Below are 24,127 nucleotides of genomic sequence, written 5' to 3' on the forward strand. Positions count from 1 at the left end.
GTCGCCCTCATATCGCGCACCGCTCGTTTCCCAGTCTTCTGTTTCTCCTACGATGGACTTCTTGCAGTTTGATGGCGTCTTTGAGAGTATCGCACATTCCTTTCGCGTTCGTCCGTCGGTCTCCTCGGTTATTCCCATACCCCCCCCCCCCCCCCCCCCATCTTCTTTAATTCTCACGTTGTTCTTATTTGTTCTCCCCGACCTTCATAGCAGCTGCCACTACTGGCTCGGTGTGACCCTGAGCCCCCCGTCACTTCAGCTGCGTCCTGAGAGATGGAGCCCGTTGTATCTGAGATGCCGTCAGCTCCCCTTAGGATGAAGGCGAGAGCCAGATAAGTGAACGTGGTTGTTGTCGTTCTTCTTCTTTGTCCGTCGCTCTCGAGTGCCACCCCGGGCTCTCCGTTATTCGACTAGCGCACGCGCGGTGGTCTTTAGGACCCTGCGGCGCCCCTCCTCCTCCTCCTCCTCCACCCCACCACAGACGCGGCTCCACTGAAGTGTCATCTTTGAAATGTTGAAGGAAAAAAAAAAAAAACTGGCGACTCGGGCGGACTGGAGGGGCTACGAGAGGCGAAATCCCAGAGCCCTCCGATGTCATCACGTCACACCGCCGTTACATAGAAAAAGTAGAGGGGCGAGTCGGCGGCGGCATTGGTGCTCTGGCTGGCCAAGTGCTGAGGTGCCACCTCGGGTCTGAAGGACGCTGCGCTCGGGACTCGTCTAACGGGACATCGCATCGGCAAAAAGAAAAAGTCAAAGTTCCTCTCGGCTGTGGAAGCCCAACTTTGGACGCACGTGGACTTACAAATGTGTCGGGGGCATTGAGCAGGAACACCGCGGCCAGGCGGGCTCGAGCTCGGCACGGCTTCACCTGCGAGGAAAGGCGCTAGATCGCTTGGCTGACTTTAGGTGTGCAGCCCGACCTGATTGACAATCGCGCTGCTCTCGTCGCCTGTCATTTCTCGCACCTTCTGTGGCCATTTCGTTCACTGTTCTTTAAGAATGGGGTGCGAGTGAAATTCCAGAAGAGCCTCCTCCGCGCCCCCTAAGATGGACCTTCCCCAAATCCTGAATACGACTCGCCTGCCCCTCGACTGATGTGCGACTCCTCGGGATCTCCACTTTCCAATGGACTCTTGACAAGTTTGGTGGGAAGGCTACCCGCTGACCGCCCGGCAGCTCTGCCCGGAGACCCCTAAGAAGACCACCGTGCTTCCCGAGTCGCCAAAGCCGGCCAGATGCAGTTTCGACTTTTCTCCTGCGCGCTCATCATCCTCAACTGCATGGATTACAGTCAGGGTCAGACCAGCCGCTGGAAGAGGAGCAAGCGAGGTCAGTCGGCCGCCGCCGTTGCCGTTCATTCATTCATTCTGTGATTGGTTGAGGTGCCGGCCGGGGTTCTGCTGCAGTTGGACTTCTCATTTAGTTGTCGCACCAGACCGAAAAGAAATCCGGTAGGGTTCAGGGCGAGTGACACGCGTGAATGTGGAGACCTTCGGGACGCTCAAGCATGAACCCAAACCTGACGGAAGAGAGTCGCGTTGTCCCATGGAAGGTAGATGGTTACATAACGCCTCCTACTTTAATTAAAGGCGCTATATGAATGCATGGGATTATTATTAATATTATTATTATTAATTACGGACTCCGTTAAAAAAATCATGCCAGGAGCGAACAAAAATTCAAAAACTAGGATGCGTCTCGTCCACCGGGAGCGATAAGCGCACGTCCCGTGCCGTCCATTCTTATTAATTTACGCTGCTTTGAGAAAGGGCAAAGGCGCCATATGAATAAATGACACTTGTATGCCTGTCTGTCTGTCTGTCTGTATTCTCTTAAACGCGATGGCGCCTTTCCTGCTGATGCTTTACGCAGAGCGAGCGCATCCCGTCAGCCGTCCTGCAGGTCACCCGAGCATCTGTCCGTTACGAGGGTCCAACAGGCAGTCTGGACGGAGAGCCCGTCTAGAGGTGTGCAGGTAGTCGTCGTATTGCGCCTGACATGGTGATGCGCGCCGCCTGCACGAATAGCCCTAATGTTGTAAAGTTGTGTTTTTTTTTCTCTGTAAACTCCTCACGCGATTTTGGGTTGCAGGCGCTATATAAGAACAGACTGAGCGGAGTCGAATCGACGGGTTCGTCGTGACATGGCGACGCACGCACTTCAATCTGAAGGAGACCCGACAGCGAGCGCAGGTGGTTGACGGACGCGTTAAGATGTTTATAGCGCCTTACACGGTGAGCAGCGCCCCGAAGTGCGTGGACCTGTGCCCGTTAGTTGCTGTTTGTATCAGTTCCGTAAAATCGCCGGCGTCAGCCGAACACGAAGTGACTCCATGAGGGTCCACGGTCGGTCACACTTTCACCCTCTAGGAGTTGTTTTAATGTCGGCGATTTAACTGTGATAGCCGTGAACTTGTCATTCATTGAAAGGCGCCATACAAAAATACACTGAATTGAAAGTAAAAGTGAAATCACTAATAGCAAATTATAAAGGAATTCGCGTGTCGGTGATGGCACCCGGCGACAGCGGCACGGGTGTCCCCGGAGAGCCCCTCGACAGACTGTTATTAGCAGAACTCCCTCGGAGGGGGCCGTCATGCTACCGGGACGGGCGGCTCAGCGACACTGATGTGCGGCATGGAGCGGTACGACGTGGGAATAAAGTTTATTATGGGGAGCCGAGCGTCGCGTCGCTCGTTTTTTTGTCTTGGATGAGAAAAGCGCAGGCTTGCTGGACAGGTGTGTGCAGGTGTGCGCCCGCTGGGTGCTCTAGGCGGGCATACCTACACTTGGCACGCATTCCGACTTTCAGGGCAGGAGTTAAACTCTGGGGTCAATGGTGCAAAAAAAAAAAGTGCGATTCGGAGACTGCGTGACATGGGGGCTCTCTGTCATCATGGTGGGTCCACCATCTCCTATGGCCACCACTCAAAGGCAGCAGATTAACGAGCAATTAAGGATCGCCATAAGTACCCTGGTCATGCATACCCCCTTGTGTCTCATGTCTAGAGCCCCCCATATCCCCCACGGCCAATGGCAGAGCTGACTCCTTGGGCCGTGACGCTGTCTGTCTGCAGCTGGACGGAGTGTCATGTCGGTCACACAGGTGAGCCGCTCCATCGCCGTGTGACAACTGCACAGCTCAGGGCTGTGACACGTGTGAAAGAGCCGCACATCAGTGGGGGTCTTTAATAACCGTCCCTCCTAATCCCTAAAGTACATTTATATTATGAGCAGACCCCCCCCCCCCCCCCCCCCAAAGCCGTGGGCCACTTGTGAATCGTCTGCTCCTTCGCGCCGTCTTTGCCGTTTTTGAGTGGGCTGACAACTGGAATGTCATGTTGGTTTCATTTCTCGAGCTCTTGGTAACAGATGGTTTGCAGAGGGGGCTTTGCCCATTCATTTGCTCTTTCCTTCCTTCCTTCCTTCCTTCTTTTCCTTCCTTCTTTCTTTCTTTTTCTTTTCTTTCTTTTTCTTTTTGCCATTTTCACTCATTGGCCGGGCATTTTGGGATCCAATCTGTGCCAACAAAAGACGTCTTTAATTAAATGGGCCTCGGCTAGACGATGGTGGGGTGCTGCGTCTGTGAATCCCAGGGGTGTGGGAGGCACTTCATGAATAGCCCCCCAGGCCCTCGGCGGCGGGCTAATCTGCTTTTAATTGATCTGATGGCCGCTGATTGATCTTCAGGCACTCGGGGTGCGCACAACAATTGGCTTCCCGACAGCAGATGGATTTGCTTCTTGAGTCAACATGGCGACAATCGCTGAATGATCTCGACGCTCCACACTGACTTGGGGCTTTTCATCGGGAGATTCTCTCAGCTTCTGTGGATTATGGACGTGAGAACTGCGGAGTGGCACTCCGAGCGCCTTTGTGTCGAGAAGGTGTGTGTGTGTATGTGATCATGTGAGTGTTTATGAGTGTGTGAGTGTGTGTGTGAGTGTGTGATCATGTGAGTGTTTGAGTGTGTGCATGAGTGTGACTGTTTGTGTGTGTGTGTGTGAGTGTTTCTGTGTGTGTGAGTGACCATGAGCGAGTGTGACTGTGTGCACCCAGCAGAAATCCACAAAAATTCAATTCATCACCTGGAAGAAAATGACCGGGTAATTACTAGGGGTCTGCCCAAGACTTCAAGGCATCCTTAAATAACGGGGGCACAGAGAGGTGGAAAGACTGGCCCAGGTCGACAGCAGGGGGCAGCCTTGGGCTTTAGCGTCCCACCCAATGGTGTTGTATGTGCTGTGTTATTAGTAATAACGTGACCACTAGGGGGCCTCACTGCTTGTCTTTCTGTACTTCCCATGGTGGGCCACACTGCCTACACACCGGACACCAGGGGGCTCCACTGCCTCTGTGTTTCTGGATGTGTCCCCTATCTTTATGATACGTTTAGCTGTCTACAGAACTATTGGGGGGCACCTGCCAGGAGCCTTTGGCTGCAGCACTCAATTCACCCCCACCCCACCCTCGGGGGTCCCACTGCTTGTAGATTTGAGCTGCCTTGGGCTTAATGTCCCACCCACTGCTTTTGTGTTTCTGCACACCTTGTCATTTAATATTCTGCTCACTGGACACCAGGGGGCTCCACTGCCTCTGTTCACCTGCCTTCTGCCCTGACCACTAGGTGGCCCCTCTGCCTGCGTAGAAGTATCAATGCCAGCAGCCTTGTGCTAGGGGGTCCTACTGGCTGTGACTATGAGCTGCCTTGTAGTTTACCTTCCGGACACTGGGGGGCTCCACTGCCTCTGTGTTTCTGGAGGTGTGTATCTCCGTTTTAGCACTTAATTCATAGCCCCCCCACTTGTATATATGAGCATCCCTCCCACTGCCTGAGTGGGTCTGTCCAGAGAGCTGCCTTGTAGTTTTACACTCGGCACACCGGACACCAGGGGGCTCCACTGGAGGCGAGTATCTGACTGTGCAGGGTTTCTTCAGCTTTGTACCTTGATGGCCTCCACTCTGAGCGCCCGGTGGTCCTAATACCAGTGTGCGTTTGTAGAAATGGCCCCGACACGGGGAACACCAGGGGGTCCACTGCCTCAGTGTTTCTGGAGGTGGGCTCTAATGCGGTGTTTGTGAACCTTTTTGGGGTCGCCACCCACTTCTTTCCATTTAAGTGTCTTCCTAACCCACCAAGTGGGGGTTCCCCTTGATGAATTGACAATCAGAGTGAAGGGGAGTGGGGGGGGGGGGGCGGCGTCAAACACTACCCACTTCACGACCCACTTTGACACCCTGGGCAGGCGTGTGGCCTCAGCTCATGTAAGTGGCCGGCACTTGTTGGGCTTCTGCTTTTGTCATTGTGGGGGTCAGCTATGTGACCAAAAGTGGGCTAAGCGAGTATCGAAACTGCAGGGGGACATCATGTGGGGGTCTTCTGAGACCAGCATAGGTCTGTAAGTTTGGTCTTTTCGATGTGTTTGGCTCCAGTTGAACCTGCTGGTGGTGTGTGCCCTGACGGTGGTGCCCGTACGGCATCACGCTTTTCCAGTTGGACCCTCTGCTGTGCCCATCTGTAAGTGATCAGGAGAGCCCAGCGGGGTGTTGGCACTCCCACGTGTTCTGCTGCTCCCTTCTTGTGATCTCAGAGGCTCCATAGTATCATTGGCTGAATCCGCTTGACGTCTTGGCATGGCTCAGTGGGTTAAAAAAGCCAAAAGTGAAAGGGGGGGGGGGGGTTTGTGAAGCCCCTCCACTTGGGTTGGCAGTGCTCTAGCGAAGCCCTTGAACTGTGCCAGTAGTCGTGTGGCTTCATGGGTGCTCTGGCAAATGGATCTGGCAGCAGATTTTGTTATGGGTTTTTGCATTTAGATTCTATTTGGTGGTCCGAGTTATCGGTGGTCTGAATTATCACATGGCAGCTTCTTTCAAAGTGACGCTAGGTGGTGACAGACCTGCCTCTGTTTGGATGAAGTTTGTTCGTTTTGCTGTTTTTTGCACCCTCCGTCTAAGATCTCGCCACTGCGGCCTAACCCATCGCAGTGAATATCCAGACACCGGAGGGTCCCAGGGTCATTGGCGTAGATGGCAATGCCCTCTGGTTTTGGACATCTGTCCGCGTCTTGTGATGGTCATATGGATCCTGTGGACCTTTCCTGGATTTCCAGCCTCCAGTTGTCCGTGTGAGGCTCACCTGAATGGTAATGGGTCTCTCAGACACAGCCCAGTGGGTGTCCCCACCGGGTCACCACAAAGACACCAGCTGTCCCGATCTAACTGCCTTTGGACCGGGAGGTGAAACATCGTTAACCAAGTTGAAGTCCGAAAGACCAGAAAACAGGAAACAAGGTCATCCAGCCAAGACTCAGAACAGAGTTTGTAAGCGAAGACTCGTTGGTCTTACAGGATAAAATCCTGGAGGAGAATCCGCAATCTCGGACAACCAGGAAATGTTCAATGCTGACCTTTATGGCATCACGTAAGGGACATCACATCTCTGCTCCTCTGAGTACAGTGAGACAAGACGCTCACAAAGTGGCCACACTAAGGACTCAAAATGAGACTTAATGGCTGGGAATTGACATCTTCTGTGAATGAAACTCCAGTGAAGACCCACAAAGACGGGTGCAAAATCGTTGGGGTGTAATGATGGGGGGGACCACTTGGGGAAACGCAGGGTGGACACGCAGACTCCACACACAGAGACTCAGCAGTCACATACTGTCCCACAGGACCCCCCACTTCGCCCCTCGGCGTGACTTCGACTCTTTGAGCGCCCGCGCTCCTCTCGCTGTGATTGGTGCATTTGAGTTTATTTTCCGTGTCTCCCCTGCGGAGTCTTTTGGACTTTTATGCGACCAAACAGAAGATTTTTTTGCGGTCCTCTTTCCTGACACACTTGTAGTATTTTTGTGACTTTTGCGTTGCCCAGTTGATTTCCTCAGGATTCCCTTGGAATGAGTGATGTGTGACGTCATTAGGACGACCAGACAGAAGGTGGTCTCATGCGCTCCTGGGGTATCTGCGATTCTCTGTGTCAATTCTGTTATGCACATTCACCTCCCCCCCCCCATTCCCAGTCCAGCCATTGTTGGGATGTGAGAAGAAGCTGGCTGGAGGTCTTCTGGCAATCATTAAAGTCAAAGTCGCCTCTCTGTGCGTCTGTAACTCCTGGACTGGTAAGGCGGCTCTGCTCGTTTTCTGTGTTCGTTTTCAGTTTCCCTTCTTCTGGTAATAATAGCGAGGCGGACATTCACAAGTGTACGGATTTGTTAAACCAATGGTTTGCAAATGATGGGTCAGGACCCGCCATTTCCCGTTACAAATTGGTCCCAGGTGGATCCCAGAGGACGAAAGAAAGGAATGCAAATGACATTTCACATCCAGAGATTTGCTTCCCAAGTCGTCCATTCTCGTTCAGATCAGTTTGGGCTTTTCCTTTTGTCCTGTGATTTGGGAATGTTGAACCCTGACCCTTGAGCTCCACTGAGCACTCGTCTTTCTCAAAGGTGTTCACACCAAAGCTGCTCCTCTCTCCTTGTCTCCTCTCAGGTTTTCGACTTGTCAGATCCTCCGGTCAGTGGGTCAAGGTCCCCTGAGGGTGCAGGTCCTCCATCTCGACGGTGTGTTGCCCTGCCAAAGCGGCCTCCCACTTGTGCTCCGTGTGAAGCGACCTGGCTTGGCCACTGCAATAACGTGAGTTGCCTCGTCCAGGTTGTGCTCTCAGTTGGTACAGCTAGCCTCAGGTATGCGCTCAAATTTTTGACCGCGCCATCGAAGGTTTTTCTGAACTCCGAACTTCAAGCTCAAGTTTGTGGTGAACTCCATTTCAGTTGGTGTTTCTTTTTTGGTTTGCACCTTAACCGCTGCCCGCTCTTTTGTCCCCCTGGTGGTCTTGCATGATAAATTGTCCTTGAGGTTAGGGTTAGTTACTCTTCAATAATTTTTCAGCTCTTTGATTTTCTCTCAAAGTCCATTATTTTCATGGCCACCAGATTGTAAGGAAAATAAAAATCTGGACGTGTTACTTCAGGGTTTACCCTCCGCTGTTTGGTGGTCTGCAGCCCACTGAAGCTCTGCTTCTGAATGTTAGGATTCTGAGCAGTCAACATTACAAGATGAGAATCTGAGACACTCAGCTGTGATGGACACGTCAAAGGCTGTTTAAGACGGGATCTGAAATTGTGGATGACCAGGGCGTGCTCAGCACTGGCCTCTATGGTGCCATGACGGTGACGTCACATGCTGTGTGCTCCTGGTCATCACACCATAGGAGGGGTGGAAAACAGAGGCGGCCATGTCTGCCAAACGTGGCATCACATAACAGGCGGAAATAATTTAATACTTGAAGCTCAACGTGGTTTGATTTTCACAGACCTGAATTCCGTGCCCAATGAAACCCCACAAGGGAGGGAAAAAGACATGAAAAAAATAAAAAGGAGACCAGACGTCTCAACAAAAAGTGTCATTTCATGAAGTGCCAGGCTTACAAATGTCTCGTCTAATGACACATTGGTCTCACTACCTGTGTTATGAGATCAACTTGGGCGACATGCTGGTCCAGCAGCTGGCATTACTGGCACCACTGAACTCCACTTTGTTTTTGTGTCCTTCTCACATTCCTCTGGTTGGTCAGCTTATCAGAGTTTTCCATGGCTGGGCTCAAAACTGCTGGGAAATTGGTGTCAGTAGTGGGATGACAGAAAGTTCAATCTTGATGAATGCCACTGATCTGGCAGGGAAAGCGGAACGGCAGGTTTGTAGTTTAGTTGAGTTTATTAATAAAACAACCAAAGTGCTGCAAATTAAAATGAACAAAAAAAAGCACCAGGCTAAAAGTAGACAAAAGACAATAAACGGTAAATAAATCAAGAATATTTTAAGAGCCAAATGTAATTAAAAGCCAAAGAGAAAAGACCAGTTTTCACCGCCTCAGTGGCTGCTGTGTGTGAGAATTTGCTTTCTGATGTTTCTTGTATTTTGTTGGTGGTTCACCAAGAGGCGGGGCTACCCCTCCATCTCCACCCTGCAGAGCATCATGGGTAATGCTGTCCCGCGTCATGAATGCGCTTGGCGGTGTGGTGAGTCCTCATTTTGGATTATTTGCTTCTTTGTATTTACTGGTTTTGGACTTTCTCCTGCTGTTTTATGGATTGGGATTTCCAGGTTTTTCCTGTTGAAATGTATGTGCTGAGGATGACCTTTTAGGCCACACCCTTTGTCCTCCTTTTTTGAATAGTTTGTTATTTTTACATTTTTTGTTTACAAGTCGCCTTTTATAAAGATTCTTGTGAATCTAGTCTCCGTTCAAGCCGGAGTTTTCCTCTGGTAGTCCCTCTTGTCAGACATATTTGATATATTTAACACCGTCTTTTTCCATTCTGAACTTTAAAAGCCTATTCTCCATTTTGAGGCCTAGGTAGGCCTGAAGCCTGCCATTTTCCTAGGACCAGGCTCCCCAGTAGTGAGACCTTTTTCTTGGGCAGTCCACTTCAGACTCTGGCCTGTATTTTGTGGCCTTTCTGCCATTTGTGTGCTGCAGCAATCATGGTGGGCCTGAGGGTGGGAGTTTTTATCACAGAATCCCTACACCCCCAGTCATCATCCCAGAAAGACCTAGCAGTGGGGCTCCCACTATCACAGCCGCTGATGACGGCCCACGGGCACTGGCAGGACCACACCTGCCATCCATCAGGGCGTCTTATGGCCTGACTGCCACCCGGGTGGGAGTAAAGTCATGGACTCTTGATTGTCATCGCAGCCACATGCACGTCCATTGAGTCGTGGCTGGCCACTGTCGCCACCGCTGATGCCGCCTCATCTGGAGTACTGTGGGCAGTTTTAGGCCACAAAAGGACAGAGCAGCACAAGAGAAAGTCCAGAGGATGAGGCCAGAGGTTAAAACTTTAAAGTAGGAGGAGAAATCTTAAGGAGATGAAGCTTCTCAGTTCAAGTAAAAGAAGATGAAGAGGAGACACAACTGAAGAGTTTAGAACTATTAAGGGTAACGAGTCCAGTGGGTCGACATGGTGGCATTAAAACAAATTCGTCAAGAACAGGAGGACACTGACGTAAACTTGTGAAGGCTCGATTACACACCAACATTAGGATGGGGGGCACAGACATGTGGAATACGTGACCAAGTCGTGTGGTGGCCAGGAGTACTTTAGGGCCCTTCAGAACTCGACTTGCTGCTATTTTAGAAGAATTCAGTGGAGGGGACCGGCGAGCTTCGTTGGGCAGAGTGGCCTGCTCTCTCTCGTCCAGAGTGTGCCAATGTTCTTACAAGCGTCTGAGGTGTCTTATCAATCCACAACAAAAAGATGCTGACGTGATTTTGTGAAAATCCTCGGAGAAGCGGCCCCCCACACTTGGACGATTATCGGCGCTTACGTTCAGGTAAAATTATAGAATCAATTACGGAGCAAAGTAGAAGCACATGTTTACCTCGATGGCTCGTAATTTCCTGGGCCGCTCTAATCGCTTTTTAGACTTGGGGGCCGCGTTACCAGGCTTGCAGCCACATGGAATTTCCCCAGTTGGTCGAGGCTGATGAAACGTAGAAGTCCTTTGTTTATGTACGAGTTAACTGATTTCTTTGAAAACGGGACGATAAGCGGCATCTGGCGCTGCTCTCTGGATGCTAATTACTTCAGGCCCGGGCACTGCCCATCCCACTTTGGCGTCGGCGCTTTGTACACAGAAGCCGCCTTCTTGGATAATTGTGCGCTTGTGAGCGGCTTACCTCATTTCTCGATTCATGTTCTTCGTGGAGTTTCCTCCTCCTCCTCAGATGAGCTTCCTCCCTCTGCCTTTCTGGTTGTTCTTCTTCTTGCCTGGAATGTGAAACACCTAAAGAAGGTCCTGCCAGCAGACTTTGGGGCCCACTGACCCCAGCAGAGGGTCCCAAACTTCACAGAGCTTGAGGTCCAAAGCGTGTGTGCGTTTCTTCTGGTGTTGTTCGCCCCTCTATTGTCTTCAACCACTTAGAGGGTCACAGAAAGCGGGACACAAGGCAGCAGACAACCAGAATGGGACCCCACAGTGGTGACGCTCCACTCAGTCACACCGAGCGAATCTGAGGTTCTTAATGAGCCGTCACCTTCATGTCACAGAGATTAGGGTTAGACCAGAGCGGGAATCTGTCCTGTACCGCTAGCCGGGCTCTGATAGATGAGGGGCTCACTGGCCGCTGTGTGTTCTTGTCTTCGGGGGTCTCCAAAAGCTTGCCGTATGGCCGATTTGTGTGAGAGAGTGCGTCTCTGCCATGGACTGGTGTCCCTTCCATCGGTGGTTCACGTGTTGCTCCTGCTTTTGGTGGGACAGGAGACGGGCTGAATGGGTGGAATGGCACAGGTGCAGGGGGTCCCCAGGGCCGAATTTGTAGGGCAACAGCATCGATTTCTGTTCTGTCAGTGCAGAGACCTCACAGATCTGTTTATCGAGAGATCCGCTTATTCAGGCCAAAGTTACCTCCTGTGAGCTCATGCGGCCCAAACGTCTACACGACGTCCTAAAATAAGAAACGTAGTCAGGAGGTGAGAGCAGCAATTCACGAAAATATTCACCGCAAGTCTTTGATTGGATCCACAATCTCGGATAAGCACAGTGCCGACCTTTAACCCGACGTCACACGCCACGTTCCACACGTTTATAGCATCATCATAGCAACAGCACACACACGTCGTTATAAATGACGGCACCCATAAAAATCCACACGGTGTCCTGGGATATCGTGAAACATACAAACAAAAAGATGATATCAAAAGAAACAAATTCAGAGCAATAAAATACCTCAGAAGGCACCGAAATCAGTCGCCAAAACTCGAGGATCAGAGCAGAAAGAAACGATAAACGGGCAGAAATCGAGACAACTGCGTCTGGACAGAAGACATTGGAGGACGTGTCCAGTCGAAGGACCACCAAGGGCACCAGGAAGACGACAATTGAGAATCGCAAGCGATTTGTTGTACGCAGGCTCTGACTGTCACGCGCCGCTGCCCTCGACTTCGGCCTCAAGCCTGGATTTCCAGCTCGAGGACTTTTGAATTATTTCGTCATGTGACACTTCTCCACCGTTTTGGATTCGTTCTTCTGTTAGTGGCCACGTTCTTTACTGTCGTCACATCGATGGAGGAAGCTGACGTCATCTCGCTAATCTCGTCTGAAATGGCGGCACGCATCGCTGTGTCTTCAGGTTTTCAGATGACCAAAGTCTTTGACGGGAAGGAAATGAGGGAAAGGGATTGTGAGGAACGCCTTAGACCTTCTCTCAAAGAACGTCTCCCCTTTTTGAAGTGACGCCACTCAGTTTATGTTGTCTGTGTGTCCCTGAAGGTTTTCACCTCCCGGGCTCTGGTGGCTCCTTTTTAGAGGCTGATGGGGTGACATCAGCATGGCGGGCAGATGAGCTGAAGGCTCGGCCTCCTGTGCTTACTTTGGTTATCCTGGGAGCTTCATGGAAGGTCGTGGAGTACGTCTGCCAGGTGCCGGAAAGCCTTACATGGGATGAGAAGGAGGAGTTCCCTCGGGGCGATGCCCCCAATCCCAGTCACTCATCCTGTCTGAGTGGGCTTTGGGTTACACGGCAGCCTCCTCTGCTGTCCTACCGCAGGAGGTCTCTCTGAAGCGGCCACTAGAGGGTCGAGGACCTGAGTGACTTTTGGGGGCAGCTTCAGGATGCCACTGGGGTCAAAGGGACCGAATCGGAGAGCCATCGGTAATTTGAGATCCTCCAAGTGCAGCCCAAATGCTGCGTCCTCACCTGGGCGGTGATGAGATCTCAGCTGCCTTGACGGTCCGAGGTCCACAGACAGGTGGGAGGCTCGTAGAAAGTCCTCACTCGATTAAAGACGCACAGGAATCAAAATGGTGCTCGGAACAAACCATCCGTGTTCTTACACTCCAATGACCCACTGGCCCTGTGTGGACCCCCAGATCACCTGCACATGCTGCTGGACAGGGAAAAGGGAATTCTTGTAAAGACAAGACAAGAAAGGCACAATGACAAAGAATCTGTGGCCAAAATGATTAACACCCTCAGGGACATCACAGCAGGACTTTGCTTCATAGCCTCCAAAAACGTGGACAGACAGGACGACCTTCATACTACTAAGTCATCGGACCTCCAAAGCCCCCAGAATGACGTTTAAAATATCTTTAGAGACCAACGACCCACTTCAAAAAATTCAAAATGAACACCAGGTGATGACTCGAAGAAGGTCACCAGCAAACATTCTGCTTCACACCAGTGACCTCAGTAAAGGGCCACCAAAACTGAGCTGTGACTAGTGGGGGTCCAGCCCCAAGAGTGGTGGGTGGGCTCAGCGTGGGCGTCGACATCACCCAGGTGCCAATCCATCTGCCCGCTCATCCACTTTCAAAACCTGCACATCACCACCGCTAAGTCAGCGTATGCCCACTTTGTGACCTTACAAGGTGAAATGCAGACAAATGTCCCCAAATTGACTTTCTGAAGTTGACAATCAAATGCAGGCACAAACAAAGCTGGATGCTGGGAAAGGAATCCAGACTGAAGCCAGCCCACCATTTGTCACCGCTGTGCACCCAAAGCCAGCCACCTTACCTCTCATCCAGCACTTGTGACTCGTCATAACATCGGTGACACCAAAAGTGTCCCACGGCTGGACCGTCACCTTCTACACACCTCAGTCATCGAGGAAGCGCCCATGTTGTTTCGGGGTCAGCTGCCCACACTGCACATTGATGGGCCGAGCTGCTGGAGACTTGAGGTGACATTTGTGCCAGCGTGGCCTCTGACACTTGCCCAGGGGCCCAGGACTGCCTGCCAGGGCTCTGCTGAGTTTGTATTCAGGGTAATCCAAGCGAAGGATAAAGACGACAATCTGCACGTGTGGCTCAGGCTGGATATTTCATTGGTCACAGTGCCACCTAGTGAGCAGTCAGGGGACAGCGCTGGCACTCGGCTCTCTCAGTGCAGAATATGAGCTGTCTGTGTGTGCTGCGAATACAAACAATCAGATGTGCGATGACAATGTGCAATGACGCCGGTGACGGCACGGTCCACTGAACACAGCCAGGGGCTGATCTGGCAGTGCTGGGTGGGTTGGTGGGGGAAGCTTACCCAAAGAACAATTGGTATCTTATTTTGGCATTGAGGTGCCCTCCTTACATATCCAAATGTCACCCTAATTGTTTAATTTGTCCACCTAAAGGAATGGCAGGGAGACTGCAGCCCTGCTCAGAACTGAAGCCCGGGCATGGCACTGTGAGGCAGTCCTGCCACCTGCTTTGCCACTGGGGTGCCCATGTGTGACGCCCTTCCTCCTCCTTGTTTTTTTATTACTTATTAATGACAGCAGTAAGTCCTAGCCCTCGAATGCCACGGGGGTTCAAACAGGTCTTATAGAGATGAAATGATAACTGAAGTGCCATTCATTACGGACCCTGTGAAGCTGGCATGTAGACCATGCCACGCCATGCCACGCCATTAGAGACCAGAACATCTTCATATTTGTGACACGCATGTCAGTTTAGAGCCACAAAGCTGGACGGGGTGAAGTGGGGACAGAAGTCAGTTAAAGGTGGACGGGGAGGTGACGTGTATCGGCCGGGTGGTCAGGTCCAAAGCCCACGTGGTGAGTTCCAGTGGGGCAGTGAGATTTGTTTGCTGGTTTCTCTGTTTTTTGCTCACCAGTCCCTTATAAGTTTGTCTTCTCCCTGTGATCATCCCTCCTTTAGTTTTCAGAAGCCCTCTTTTTCAAATCGAGTTGTGTGGCACCAGATTCAGTCCCAGGACAGGAAGAAAGACTTGATGCGACACCAGTCCACCATGGAACCTGCTCATACAAGGCCAGTTTGGGGGTACCAGCTCATCTGTGGGGTGGAGGAGGAGGCTGGAATACCAGGAGAGCACACAGTCTGAGGGGCCGGGGGCTCAAACGCTGGGCGATGGCCGTGCTGTCCACAGTGTAGGCTGGAGTTCATTTGGGGTTTTATCAAAGTGACACGTGGCCCGCTGCCACCATGGACCTGTAAACAGACCCAAGTCATCCATCATGGCTTGGCGTGGCACTACAGGCCACAATATGCCCGCATCAGCGGGTGTGAAGGAGGGGCCCACCAGATCTCCTGCTGTAGCCCCCCTTTGTGCTTTAATGGTTGTGAGGCTCCCTTAATATAAAAGGTGGAAAGAGTTTGCTGCTGTTGGCGTAAATGCCAGCCCTTTTCTGAGGCCTAATTGAACCCGCTTTGCTGAACAAAAACGGAAAGTTCCATAAACTGGGAAAGTGAATCCCAAAAGCCAATCTGTGTTCTCTTCTCATTTTCTGCCAGTGATGCTAACTTGGCTGGAATTCTTTCCACGGGTTTGCGTGGCGCTGCCACTGAGGGCTCCCCTAGGTGTGTCACTTTTATTGAGTCTCCAGGGGGGCTTTTCAAAGTGCAGTTTAGATGTGGGTGGCACCTGTGGGTGCAGTCAGAGAGTTAAAATGTGGATGAGGAGAAGGGGCTTGTCTGAGGGGCTCGTGAGTGGCATCACCTGAAGTGGCTTGGCCCCAACTGTTGTGCCACACTTAGATTTCCGATCCTTTGCCAGGGTGCACTTGTTTCATTGTTTTCGGATTTCTTTCAAAGCACAAAGTCAAGTGCAAGAAGCACAAGGCCTGCCCTAGTGGTCTTCACAGTTCAGTAGGGGGCGCCAGAGCTGCAGTGTAATCATCCGCTGCTCATCAAATGCTGGACCGTAGCCTGCCCTGAGGGCAAGGGGGGGCACAAAGGAGGAGGCAACCAATGTCTTGGCCAAAATCCCCCTGTGGCATGGGTCAGGAAAACCGTGGTGAGACAGACATGAGGTGGAAGTGCCAAGCACTGAGCCACCGTGCCCACCCTGCAGAGCATCTTTGGAAAGCTTTTTACTTCTGGGGGTGCCCTGCCATAAATCATTTTTAGGAAGCCTGCCGCCTCTGTCTGGAGCTGAGGGCACGCTGCCTGATTCAGTTGTGAGTGGGACACTGAGTCACCTCGGGGGGACCCCCTGATTTAAGAATCACCTTTCAGCCCGAGAAGAGGGACAAGAGGCCACTCTGAGATTGAACCCAGAGTCCGAGAGGTGGTGACAGCTGACCGGTGACTTGGTGACACCGAGAAGAGTCGTGTGAGGGAGACTCGGCCATCTAGCGAGGGAACGCCATTGGACAGCGATGTGGGGGGCATTCCTGCCTGGAATTCTCCATCCTGGTGGTCCTGCCCTTCTATATTTGATTCTTATTAGTCTCGTGAGGAGCCTTGCTGTCCATTTCAGTTATATTGGACAGTTGGGTGTCCATTGAAATTCTACTCAACAGTTGGACTGGGGGGGGGGGGGGGGGGCTGCTGCCCTCCTTCGCTCTTCATGCAGGGCTTGTCCTGTGTCTCTTATGTCTACATGACACTCAGGGCGTCCCCGTCACTCTCTGTGGATGTCACGTTGCTGTCTCTTCATATCTTACTCACTGGGTGGCTTTCTTCTTGTCTGTCTCTGGTTGGCGTGTTCCTTGGTCTAGTAGACCCTCGCTGCCCCTCTTGACTCTCTGGGCGGTCTCGTGAGGAGCGCTGATGTCCATTTTAGTGATTCTGGACAGCCATGTCAAGGGTGAATTCTGCTCAATGGTTGGTTTGGCTTTCTTCTCGTCCTTCTTCACTGGACTGGCCAGTCGTTCAGGGCTCGTCCTTTGTCTCTTATTTCCATGTGACAGTCGGCTGAAGGACATTCTCGTTGCTCTTCGTGGATGTCACGTGAGGAGCGTTGCTCTCCATTTAAGTTTTACTGAGCTGAGAGTTGAGGTGAGCTCCAGTCCTTTGTTTGATTCGGAGACTCGCGTCAGTCGCCTTCTCTTAATTGTCAGCAATCCGGTTGGACAGCCTGGGGACGAGCGGGACCGTCGGGTGAGGAGCCTTCCTGTCCGCTTCATTTCGGGCCTTTGTGTTCTTCTTCATGGCCGTCTTGATTCCTTGTGAGGGATGTCCGCGTCCTTCTAGAGTGCACTGGACAGTGACGGGGTTAGCCGCCTTTGCCTGTCATTTCTGTTGTCTCTTTGAATTGTCCCGGCAGACGTCTGAGGGGCGCTGCTGTCCACTTCTGTCGAGTTGTGGCACGAGGTGACGTTTGTGCCCTACACTCTCCGTTTCTCTTTGCCTCCCTCTCTGTCTTTTGTGAGGGTGGTCCTGCCTTCTCCTGTCCCTTTGGCCTGAAGGACGTGTCCGGTCACTCTTAGTCCTGTTGGACGCTCTCAGGTGGTCTGCTTCTTTGCTTTCTTTGTCGTCGAGCGTTTCTACTGGAGAGTCGGCCCCGTGGCATTTCCTCCACTCTCTTGATTTTACTGGACAGTCTCGGCCGAGGAGCATCGCTGTGACTGGACACTCGTCGGACTTGGTGGGCTGCAGGACCTCCCTGTCCCTTGTAATTCTGCTGTCCCTCCACACTCGTGCAGATTTGCTGTTGCTGCCTCCCTTAAAACAGGGCCGGCTTGAGACCCTGGGGACCCCCACCTGCTTTGGAAAAGGACGGACGGACGGACAGACGGACGGAGTTCTGCTCTTTAAGAGGACTCGAGGCGCTGACGGACACTTCTAGGATGGTCTTTGCGGGGTGAGCCCCCCTCGCTTGTCTTCGCTCGTATCCTTTGCTCAGGTCCAGGCCGCCCTGGAATCGGATCTCTTATTGATTTCCCAGCCTGTTAATCTTTCAGCCTGATTATTGAACTTTGCGTTAAGATTGTAATCCACACTCTGACGTCAGGCGAAAGCGATGCCACGGCCCCCTCGGTAGTGTTAGGTGACAAGGCACAAACTTATTTATTTATTTATTTATTTATTTATTTATCCTGCTTGTAAATCTATTCGGCGTATCATCGCGGGTCTCGTTTTTTTTGGTTGTTTTTCAGAGCGCCTCGTCTTTAACAAACGGTCAATCAGCGGCGCCCCACATGTGCCAGCAGCCTTAATGTCTACCAGATGTTTTGGTTCCAGGCTACATTTCACCACGCTGTAAAAGAGCATTTTCGGAAATGTGAAATAAAATGGATTTACTGTATAACTCTTATAATGTGGCCCATATTTTCCCGCGTTGTTAGGAGACGCCAGCCCTTCAGCCAATGTTTGGGCGCGGGGGACGCCGAGGTGATCTTTACGTGACTTAATTAGGCAATTAGGAAGTTGTGGGGAGCCAGCTTCCTTGTACCCGGGACCTGCTTGGCATGGGGGCGCCAGCGAGACGTCTGCTCCGGGGGGTTGGAGGGCGGCATTTTAAAATGGCCCCTGTGTCGTCGGTGGGGTGGACGTGCAGGGCAGCTTATGGGGCGCACACACACACACACCTGTTAGCACGCTCCCTAATGCATTACGCCTCACATCTCATCGTCCCAAAGCCTCGGACTGCCGTCAGTTCAGATTCGCTTTCCACCCTGACGCCCCAAAACGCCTCCATCTTCACTTAGAGAGGAGTAACGAGACGACCCCGTCGAGCTCAGTAGCGTTAATCGGTTTAGTTTGGACCACAAGACTCAGAAACGAAATATCCGATGAGATCAAAGGAACGTCAGACTGGCGATTGAGGGGGTCACTTGAGAAAGATGGATGGAGGACCAGCGCCGGCTAACAGGGATAGAGGCAGCTGCCCAAAGTGTCGCCCATCACACCTCACCTGACTTTCTATAAAATGAGGACCGCTTTGTTTCAGGAGCGGACACCCCAAGTCACAAATGATAAAAGCCCACCCTGGCGCCTTTTTCACTGAATCCGTTTGGGGTCTCCAATTAGCAGAACAGACAAACCTCTGGAGGGACGTCTGAATATCTAAAGACAGAGAAGAAGTTGTCACTGTCCGTGTCCGGACTGGGATTTGAACCCGTGTCATTGAATGTGTCCGTGCCAACTTGCAGTTTAAAGGGTCCTTAACGTCACATGTGCAGAGGTCACTGAAACTCTGTTGACTTGTGAGGGACTGGGGACCTACTCGGTCGTCCCGTTTAGTGGCAACACAAAAGTGCCTGGGACCGTCGCGGTCCAAATTCTTAAAGTGTCCCGAGGAGTAAACTCTGCTGTGGGCTCAATAACGGGCACTGCCCTCAGGTCTGACTTCTTGTATACCTGCTGAGGCAGAAGGGACATAAGGGACTTCAGAGTCTGCAGATGAAGTGACATCAGAGGTCCTCCTGTAATTCTGTAGGCACAAAAAGGAGAAGCAGTTGACAGCTGTGCCACCCGATGCTCTGGCTTTGCTGTGCCTACCTTGGCAGAGCCCTGAAGAATCTCGATGGGCGCCTGGGTCTGACAACGTTTAAAGGGTCCTTCTTGTCACGTGACTCCAGGGAGATTTAAACTGCAAGGTGCTGCCCCACGTTGCCACTCTCTGTGTGATTAATGAACACCAACTGCTCTGCGTGGCACTGCACACCAGGTACCAGGTGGCGTCACTTTTGCTTGATGTACGTTGTTAGTCCCCCGAGACATTGTGTATTCGCCTGGCCTTTGGAGGGGGGCGGTGGGCAGTGGACGGGGGGGTCAGAGCACAGGGTGAGCCACTGTACAGCGCCCCCTGGAGCTATTTTCGGGGCTCACTGGAGTAGGACCCTTTGTGGTGGTAAATCCGTGTGTGGGGGGGTTTGTCCACTTAAGGCCGACACATCCTCGCTGCTGCAATTCTCCAAAGTTAATTTACTGAACGCTGAGCAGGCGCAGAGTAAGATATCCGAGCTGTCGAGACCCTTGGATTACTACGGGGTATCTTGCCCACGGATTGGCACCCCACCCAGAGCTGGTTCTTGCCTTATGCTCAGTTCTGCCCCGGTAGGCTTTGGCTCCTCACGGCCCTGAACATTAAAAGATCTGAATGGACCCGAGGGTCTCCTTGTTTGCAGCCCCCGCTCTCTGACGCTGCACTTGGATCACGACGCGGCAGTTTTGGGGGTACAGCTGGTGCGGCTTTCCTGCATTGTAAATGGCCGCTGTGGTTACGTGGCTTGGGAGCGGCGCTGTCCTGGTGCAAATCCAGTTGCAGCCACAGGCGGATTGTGTGCTTTGAGCGAGTCGTTTAACCGCGCTGTGGCTTTGCTGCTTGGATTGGACCGAAAAACCAAAGTCTTGCTCGACCAGTTGTTGATGGAGCGTTCACACTCTGAGAGCCGCCGCCACCGCCACCGCTGTTTTGTTTTTTCTTCAGGAAAGCCGTCTTTCAATTTTATGGAGTTTCTGGCCCATCAGACCCTTGCCAGGGACACGTCTGCCAGGGGCTCTTCAGGCTTATGTGCCCGTCGGAGTAGCAGGGACGTGAAGAGTCATGGGGGGGCGCGCTTTGTAATGAAGGTCCCTGCGGCCACTTCAAGTCAAGCAAATGTCTGGAGGACACGAAGCCGCGGAGGGCATCGGGCGCCCGCTCAAGTGCTGCCTCTGGGAAGGAGGGCACATTGCTGAAGTGTCCCGAGTAATTGGCGAGTGTTTACGGCTCCGCGCGCCTCTAACTTTATACAGATGGACGCTTTTTTCTTCTCTCTCTTTTGCTTTTATGGAACCTCTAATTAGGCTGAACACACCACATCAAAATGGGGCTCAGCATGCGATGCCTTTGACATTCAGAGGAAGTGTGCTGGTCAGATTTAATAAAATGTCTCTCTGCGCGGCTCGTCTGTAATTTCAGAATATAGGGTGCATTGATTTAAGGGCACCGCTGCCCTTTCTTGCTGCCTCCTAAGTAACTAAAAGCTACAAATGTCTGTTTATCATATTTTATTTGGCCAAATGAACTTTGTGCTTCACTATGCACGACATTAACCCTTTAATCAGATCGAATATGCGTTTAATTGGGACAAACGAGGCTCACCCTCAGAGATCACTGGCATTCGCCTCGCTGCCCTTCACACCCCCTATGGGGGCTGGTCAAGGTGGGCAACAGAGCAATGAACAAGTTAAACAAACGAGCGAGGGTCTCATTGAAGTCGAGGATGAGGGCCAGTGCGGGATCACAGTCTGGCTATTGGCTTTCATACGATGAAGGAGAAGGAAGAACAGAATGAGGAGGAGGAGGAGGAGGACCGTCACAGGTGGTATGTCTGTGGGCAGGCTGGGTACTGTGGCTCAACCACAATAGCCGTAGCACTCAAGTCAGTCCTTCTTAAGGGGCAGGAGCAGATACCATCTGATCTGACCTCCACGCCGTCCATTCAGTCTGCCAGTTTGGGAGAACGGCCAAATTCAGGAATGACTGGCCCATGGGTACGAAGAGGTGGAGGGAAGAGACCACCCAAAGGAGGTGTAGTCCTCAATCACACATCTTCACTTCATCCATGTGGCAAGCCGTGTGCAGGATGACGAAGGGTGGGATGGGGGGTGTTTAGTCAGGACCCCACCTCTGTCCTTGCTGCAGTGGGTGGCCCTAAGCAGGAGTGCATGACTCAGAGGATTACACAAACCACTCCACCACGCTGACTTAGTGGAGAAGGAGATGGTATGAGGATCATCTCACAAGGTCGATGGACACCCGGACTGTCAAAACCACAGTCAGCTCTTCCCATGCTGCAGGATGACAGCCATCATGTGCATCTGGAGGTGGTACACCGGTGGTCTATTTACTTGAGTCCATTCATTCCATTTCTAGGAGCCATGAGAGCTGAGTCTCTGGCATGAGGAGGACCATCGTCTACATCTGCAGGTGGCTCAGTTTGTCCTAAGGGGCATGAGGAGCAGGAGGACGACCATAATGGTGGCCAGAATAGGTTGAACTCATCCCAGGAGGCAGGAAGAGGACCATCCTAAACAGCCACCCATGGCTTGAGTACTGAAGTCAATTTGTCACCAGGTGGAGCGCCAGGAGGAGCACCAGGAGGACCTTTCCATACATCTATGGGTGACTTGAATGTGGACACTTAGGTCAAGTTGATTCAGTGCATGATTCGGTCTGCAGCTGTAGAGAACCTAAAGCAATATGAGTGATGGGTAAAGTGACAGCCATGGGTGCCACACTTAGGTTGTCCAGATGAATAACCAAACCCAATTAAAGGGTCCATGAAACAGAACAGTTCCTCCTTGGGCTGCTGAATGACTAAGACAATATGGGAGTTCTGGGAATGGCGGAGTCCTTTATTGGTTCACATGTTACAGAATTAGAACTTGCCATGCTAACCGCTTCAAATTAACTTACAACACAATAAAACGTCACTGAAGGCCAAAGCTGGCAGCAAGATCTGAAAGAGCAGGAGATGTCAAGAAATAGCAGAAAGTCTGCCAAGGTAAAGTCGTAAGGTTGTCAGCATGGCATTGCCTGTGCGTTCAACTCTATGTGACTACGGCTCCTGCTTTATGCTACCTGGATGGAGTTGGGGTGCCACGGATGCTGTACTGGCAGAAGTGGCCTCCACAATGTCTTGATGGATCGATTTCAAACATGGCACGCAGCCTGACATCCACAGGGACGCTGTGTGAAGTCTGCATGTCCCCTTCATGTCCATGAGGTTCTTCTCCCGGTTCTTTGGTTTCCTCTTTAATCCCAGAAGTGTGGGTGAGAGGCTGGCGAAGAACTGACATTCTCTCCAGTTTGTCCTGGAAAGTCTTGACAGTATAATGGAGGAACTGGTTTGAGAAGTCTGGGCATGGATCGATGACAAGCGTCCATTCAATTTGAAAAGACCAGTAAAGAGCGTGGAAAGTGAGCCGCGGCTTTGTTTCCTCCATGTTTCCTTAGCGTTGGAGTGATGGTGCTCGTCATCAATGACGCGATACGAGAGGACGGCCGATGGAGTGATGGGACTTGAGAGTTCAGATACAGCAGCCATCGTCTAAGACACAGCGTGCGTCAGGATTGGTGCCCTCGTATGTGACGATGTGACCGGTTGGGTGTGACGTTGGCCCTCTGAAGGACTCCACTGTCCGCTCAGCATCCTCATTAAATCTGTTGTGAGTTGTCATTTTTGTAAACTAAGGGGCTCTGCCCCCTGCTCACTACACTCACCAACCCCTGGGCGGGCGCTAAGCACTTGCCACTTCACGGCTCTGCCACTCGCGTGTGGGGAAGCGGACGTACAATTTAAACAGATTGTTATCTTAATGGGAATTGTTCCTTATGTATAATAGAGCTAACTATTTTACATTACAGCGAGTTATTAAGCAAAGTAGAAAATAGTAAAACGTAATAAATTGACAGTAAATGATGTTTCGTGTTGCATTAGAGGGATTTGCTGCGTTATACGTTTTTGATCTGTTTGGCTTTGAAATTAACACGCAAATACTTTTTAAACTTACACCTTTACTGTAAAACTTCAGTAAAAACAATTTTTTGAATTATCATGTCGTCAATATCGCATTGAATTTTGATTCCGTGTTTGGACTCACATCGTGACAACACAACGTGTAACTGCCCGTGAGTGAATTTCGTTTCTCTCTCTCTAATAAATAAATCGACTTTTTTGAACGTTTGTCCCTGTGATTTGTGAATCGTCATAGAAAAGCTAATCTAACAGGAAACTGTAAACGTTTGAATACGAACGGCCTATCGAGATCTCCTGTGGTGTGTCATGTTAGATGGACTACATGACCTTTCTTGTCGACTGTTCAAGTTTGACATGTCAGAATTGTTCGACCGATTTTCAATACCACTAATCTTGTCCCTCTGCATAGCCCATCACTCAGTAACATTACGACACGTCCTTCTGTCAGCAGTAATTCAGCCGGTGGAAGACCACACGGTGTTAACGGTTGTAGATATTCTTTGTGATTTTATAAGTTGATGTTTTCATCTTCTGCACCATCACCACCAGCTGTTCCAGTAGAGTCTATTGATACGCATTTAATTAATTTGCAGTGTCACCGATCGACAATTTTCATGTTAATTTGTTTGACTTCATCGCTTCTCACTGCTAGGATTGCCCGTGTACTCATTTTTACTGTTGATGACCCTTCATGATGAAATTCTTCAATAAGATTTGGGCAGAATACGTCTACTTTTACTGGGAACTTAAAGTGAAGAAAACGTAAAAATGTATCAGAGCTGAGAGTTCAGGAAGTGTGACTGACAAAAGCATTCACACCAATGAGAGGCGAGAGGACCGCGAGAGGGTGTGGTTTGAGAGGAGGGCGGGACTTGATCAAATCTCTTGGCGATAGTCTCGTCTCAAGATGTTCCTTTATTATAGAGAGATGTCTTTTAATTGTGTTATCATGTACTGTACGTTGTG

At 51.2% G+C, this 24,127-nt stretch overlaps 1 protein-coding gene across 1 annotated transcript in view; it reads left to right on the forward strand.

The window, feature by feature from the left end:
• The first annotated feature begins 217 nt into the window (after positions 1-217).
• rspo2 (R-spondin 2) overlaps positions 218-24,127 on the forward strand; it is a 105,712-nt gene continuing 81,802 nt past the window's right edge. Inside the window, exon 1 of the mRNA XM_028790928.2 lies at positions 218-1,332. Within this exon, the coding sequence (XP_028646761.1) occupies positions 1,239-1,332 (94 nt within the window). The 5' untranslated portion in view covers positions 218-1,238. The remainder of the gene's footprint in view (positions 1,333-24,127) is intronic.

The sequence above is a fragment of the Erpetoichthys calabaricus genome, chromosome 13 (assembly GCF_900747795.2).
Source record: "Erpetoichthys calabaricus chromosome 13, fErpCal1.3, whole genome shotgun sequence".
Taxonomy (NCBI): Eukaryota; Metazoa; Chordata; class Cladistia; order Polypteriformes; family Polypteridae; genus Erpetoichthys; species Erpetoichthys calabaricus.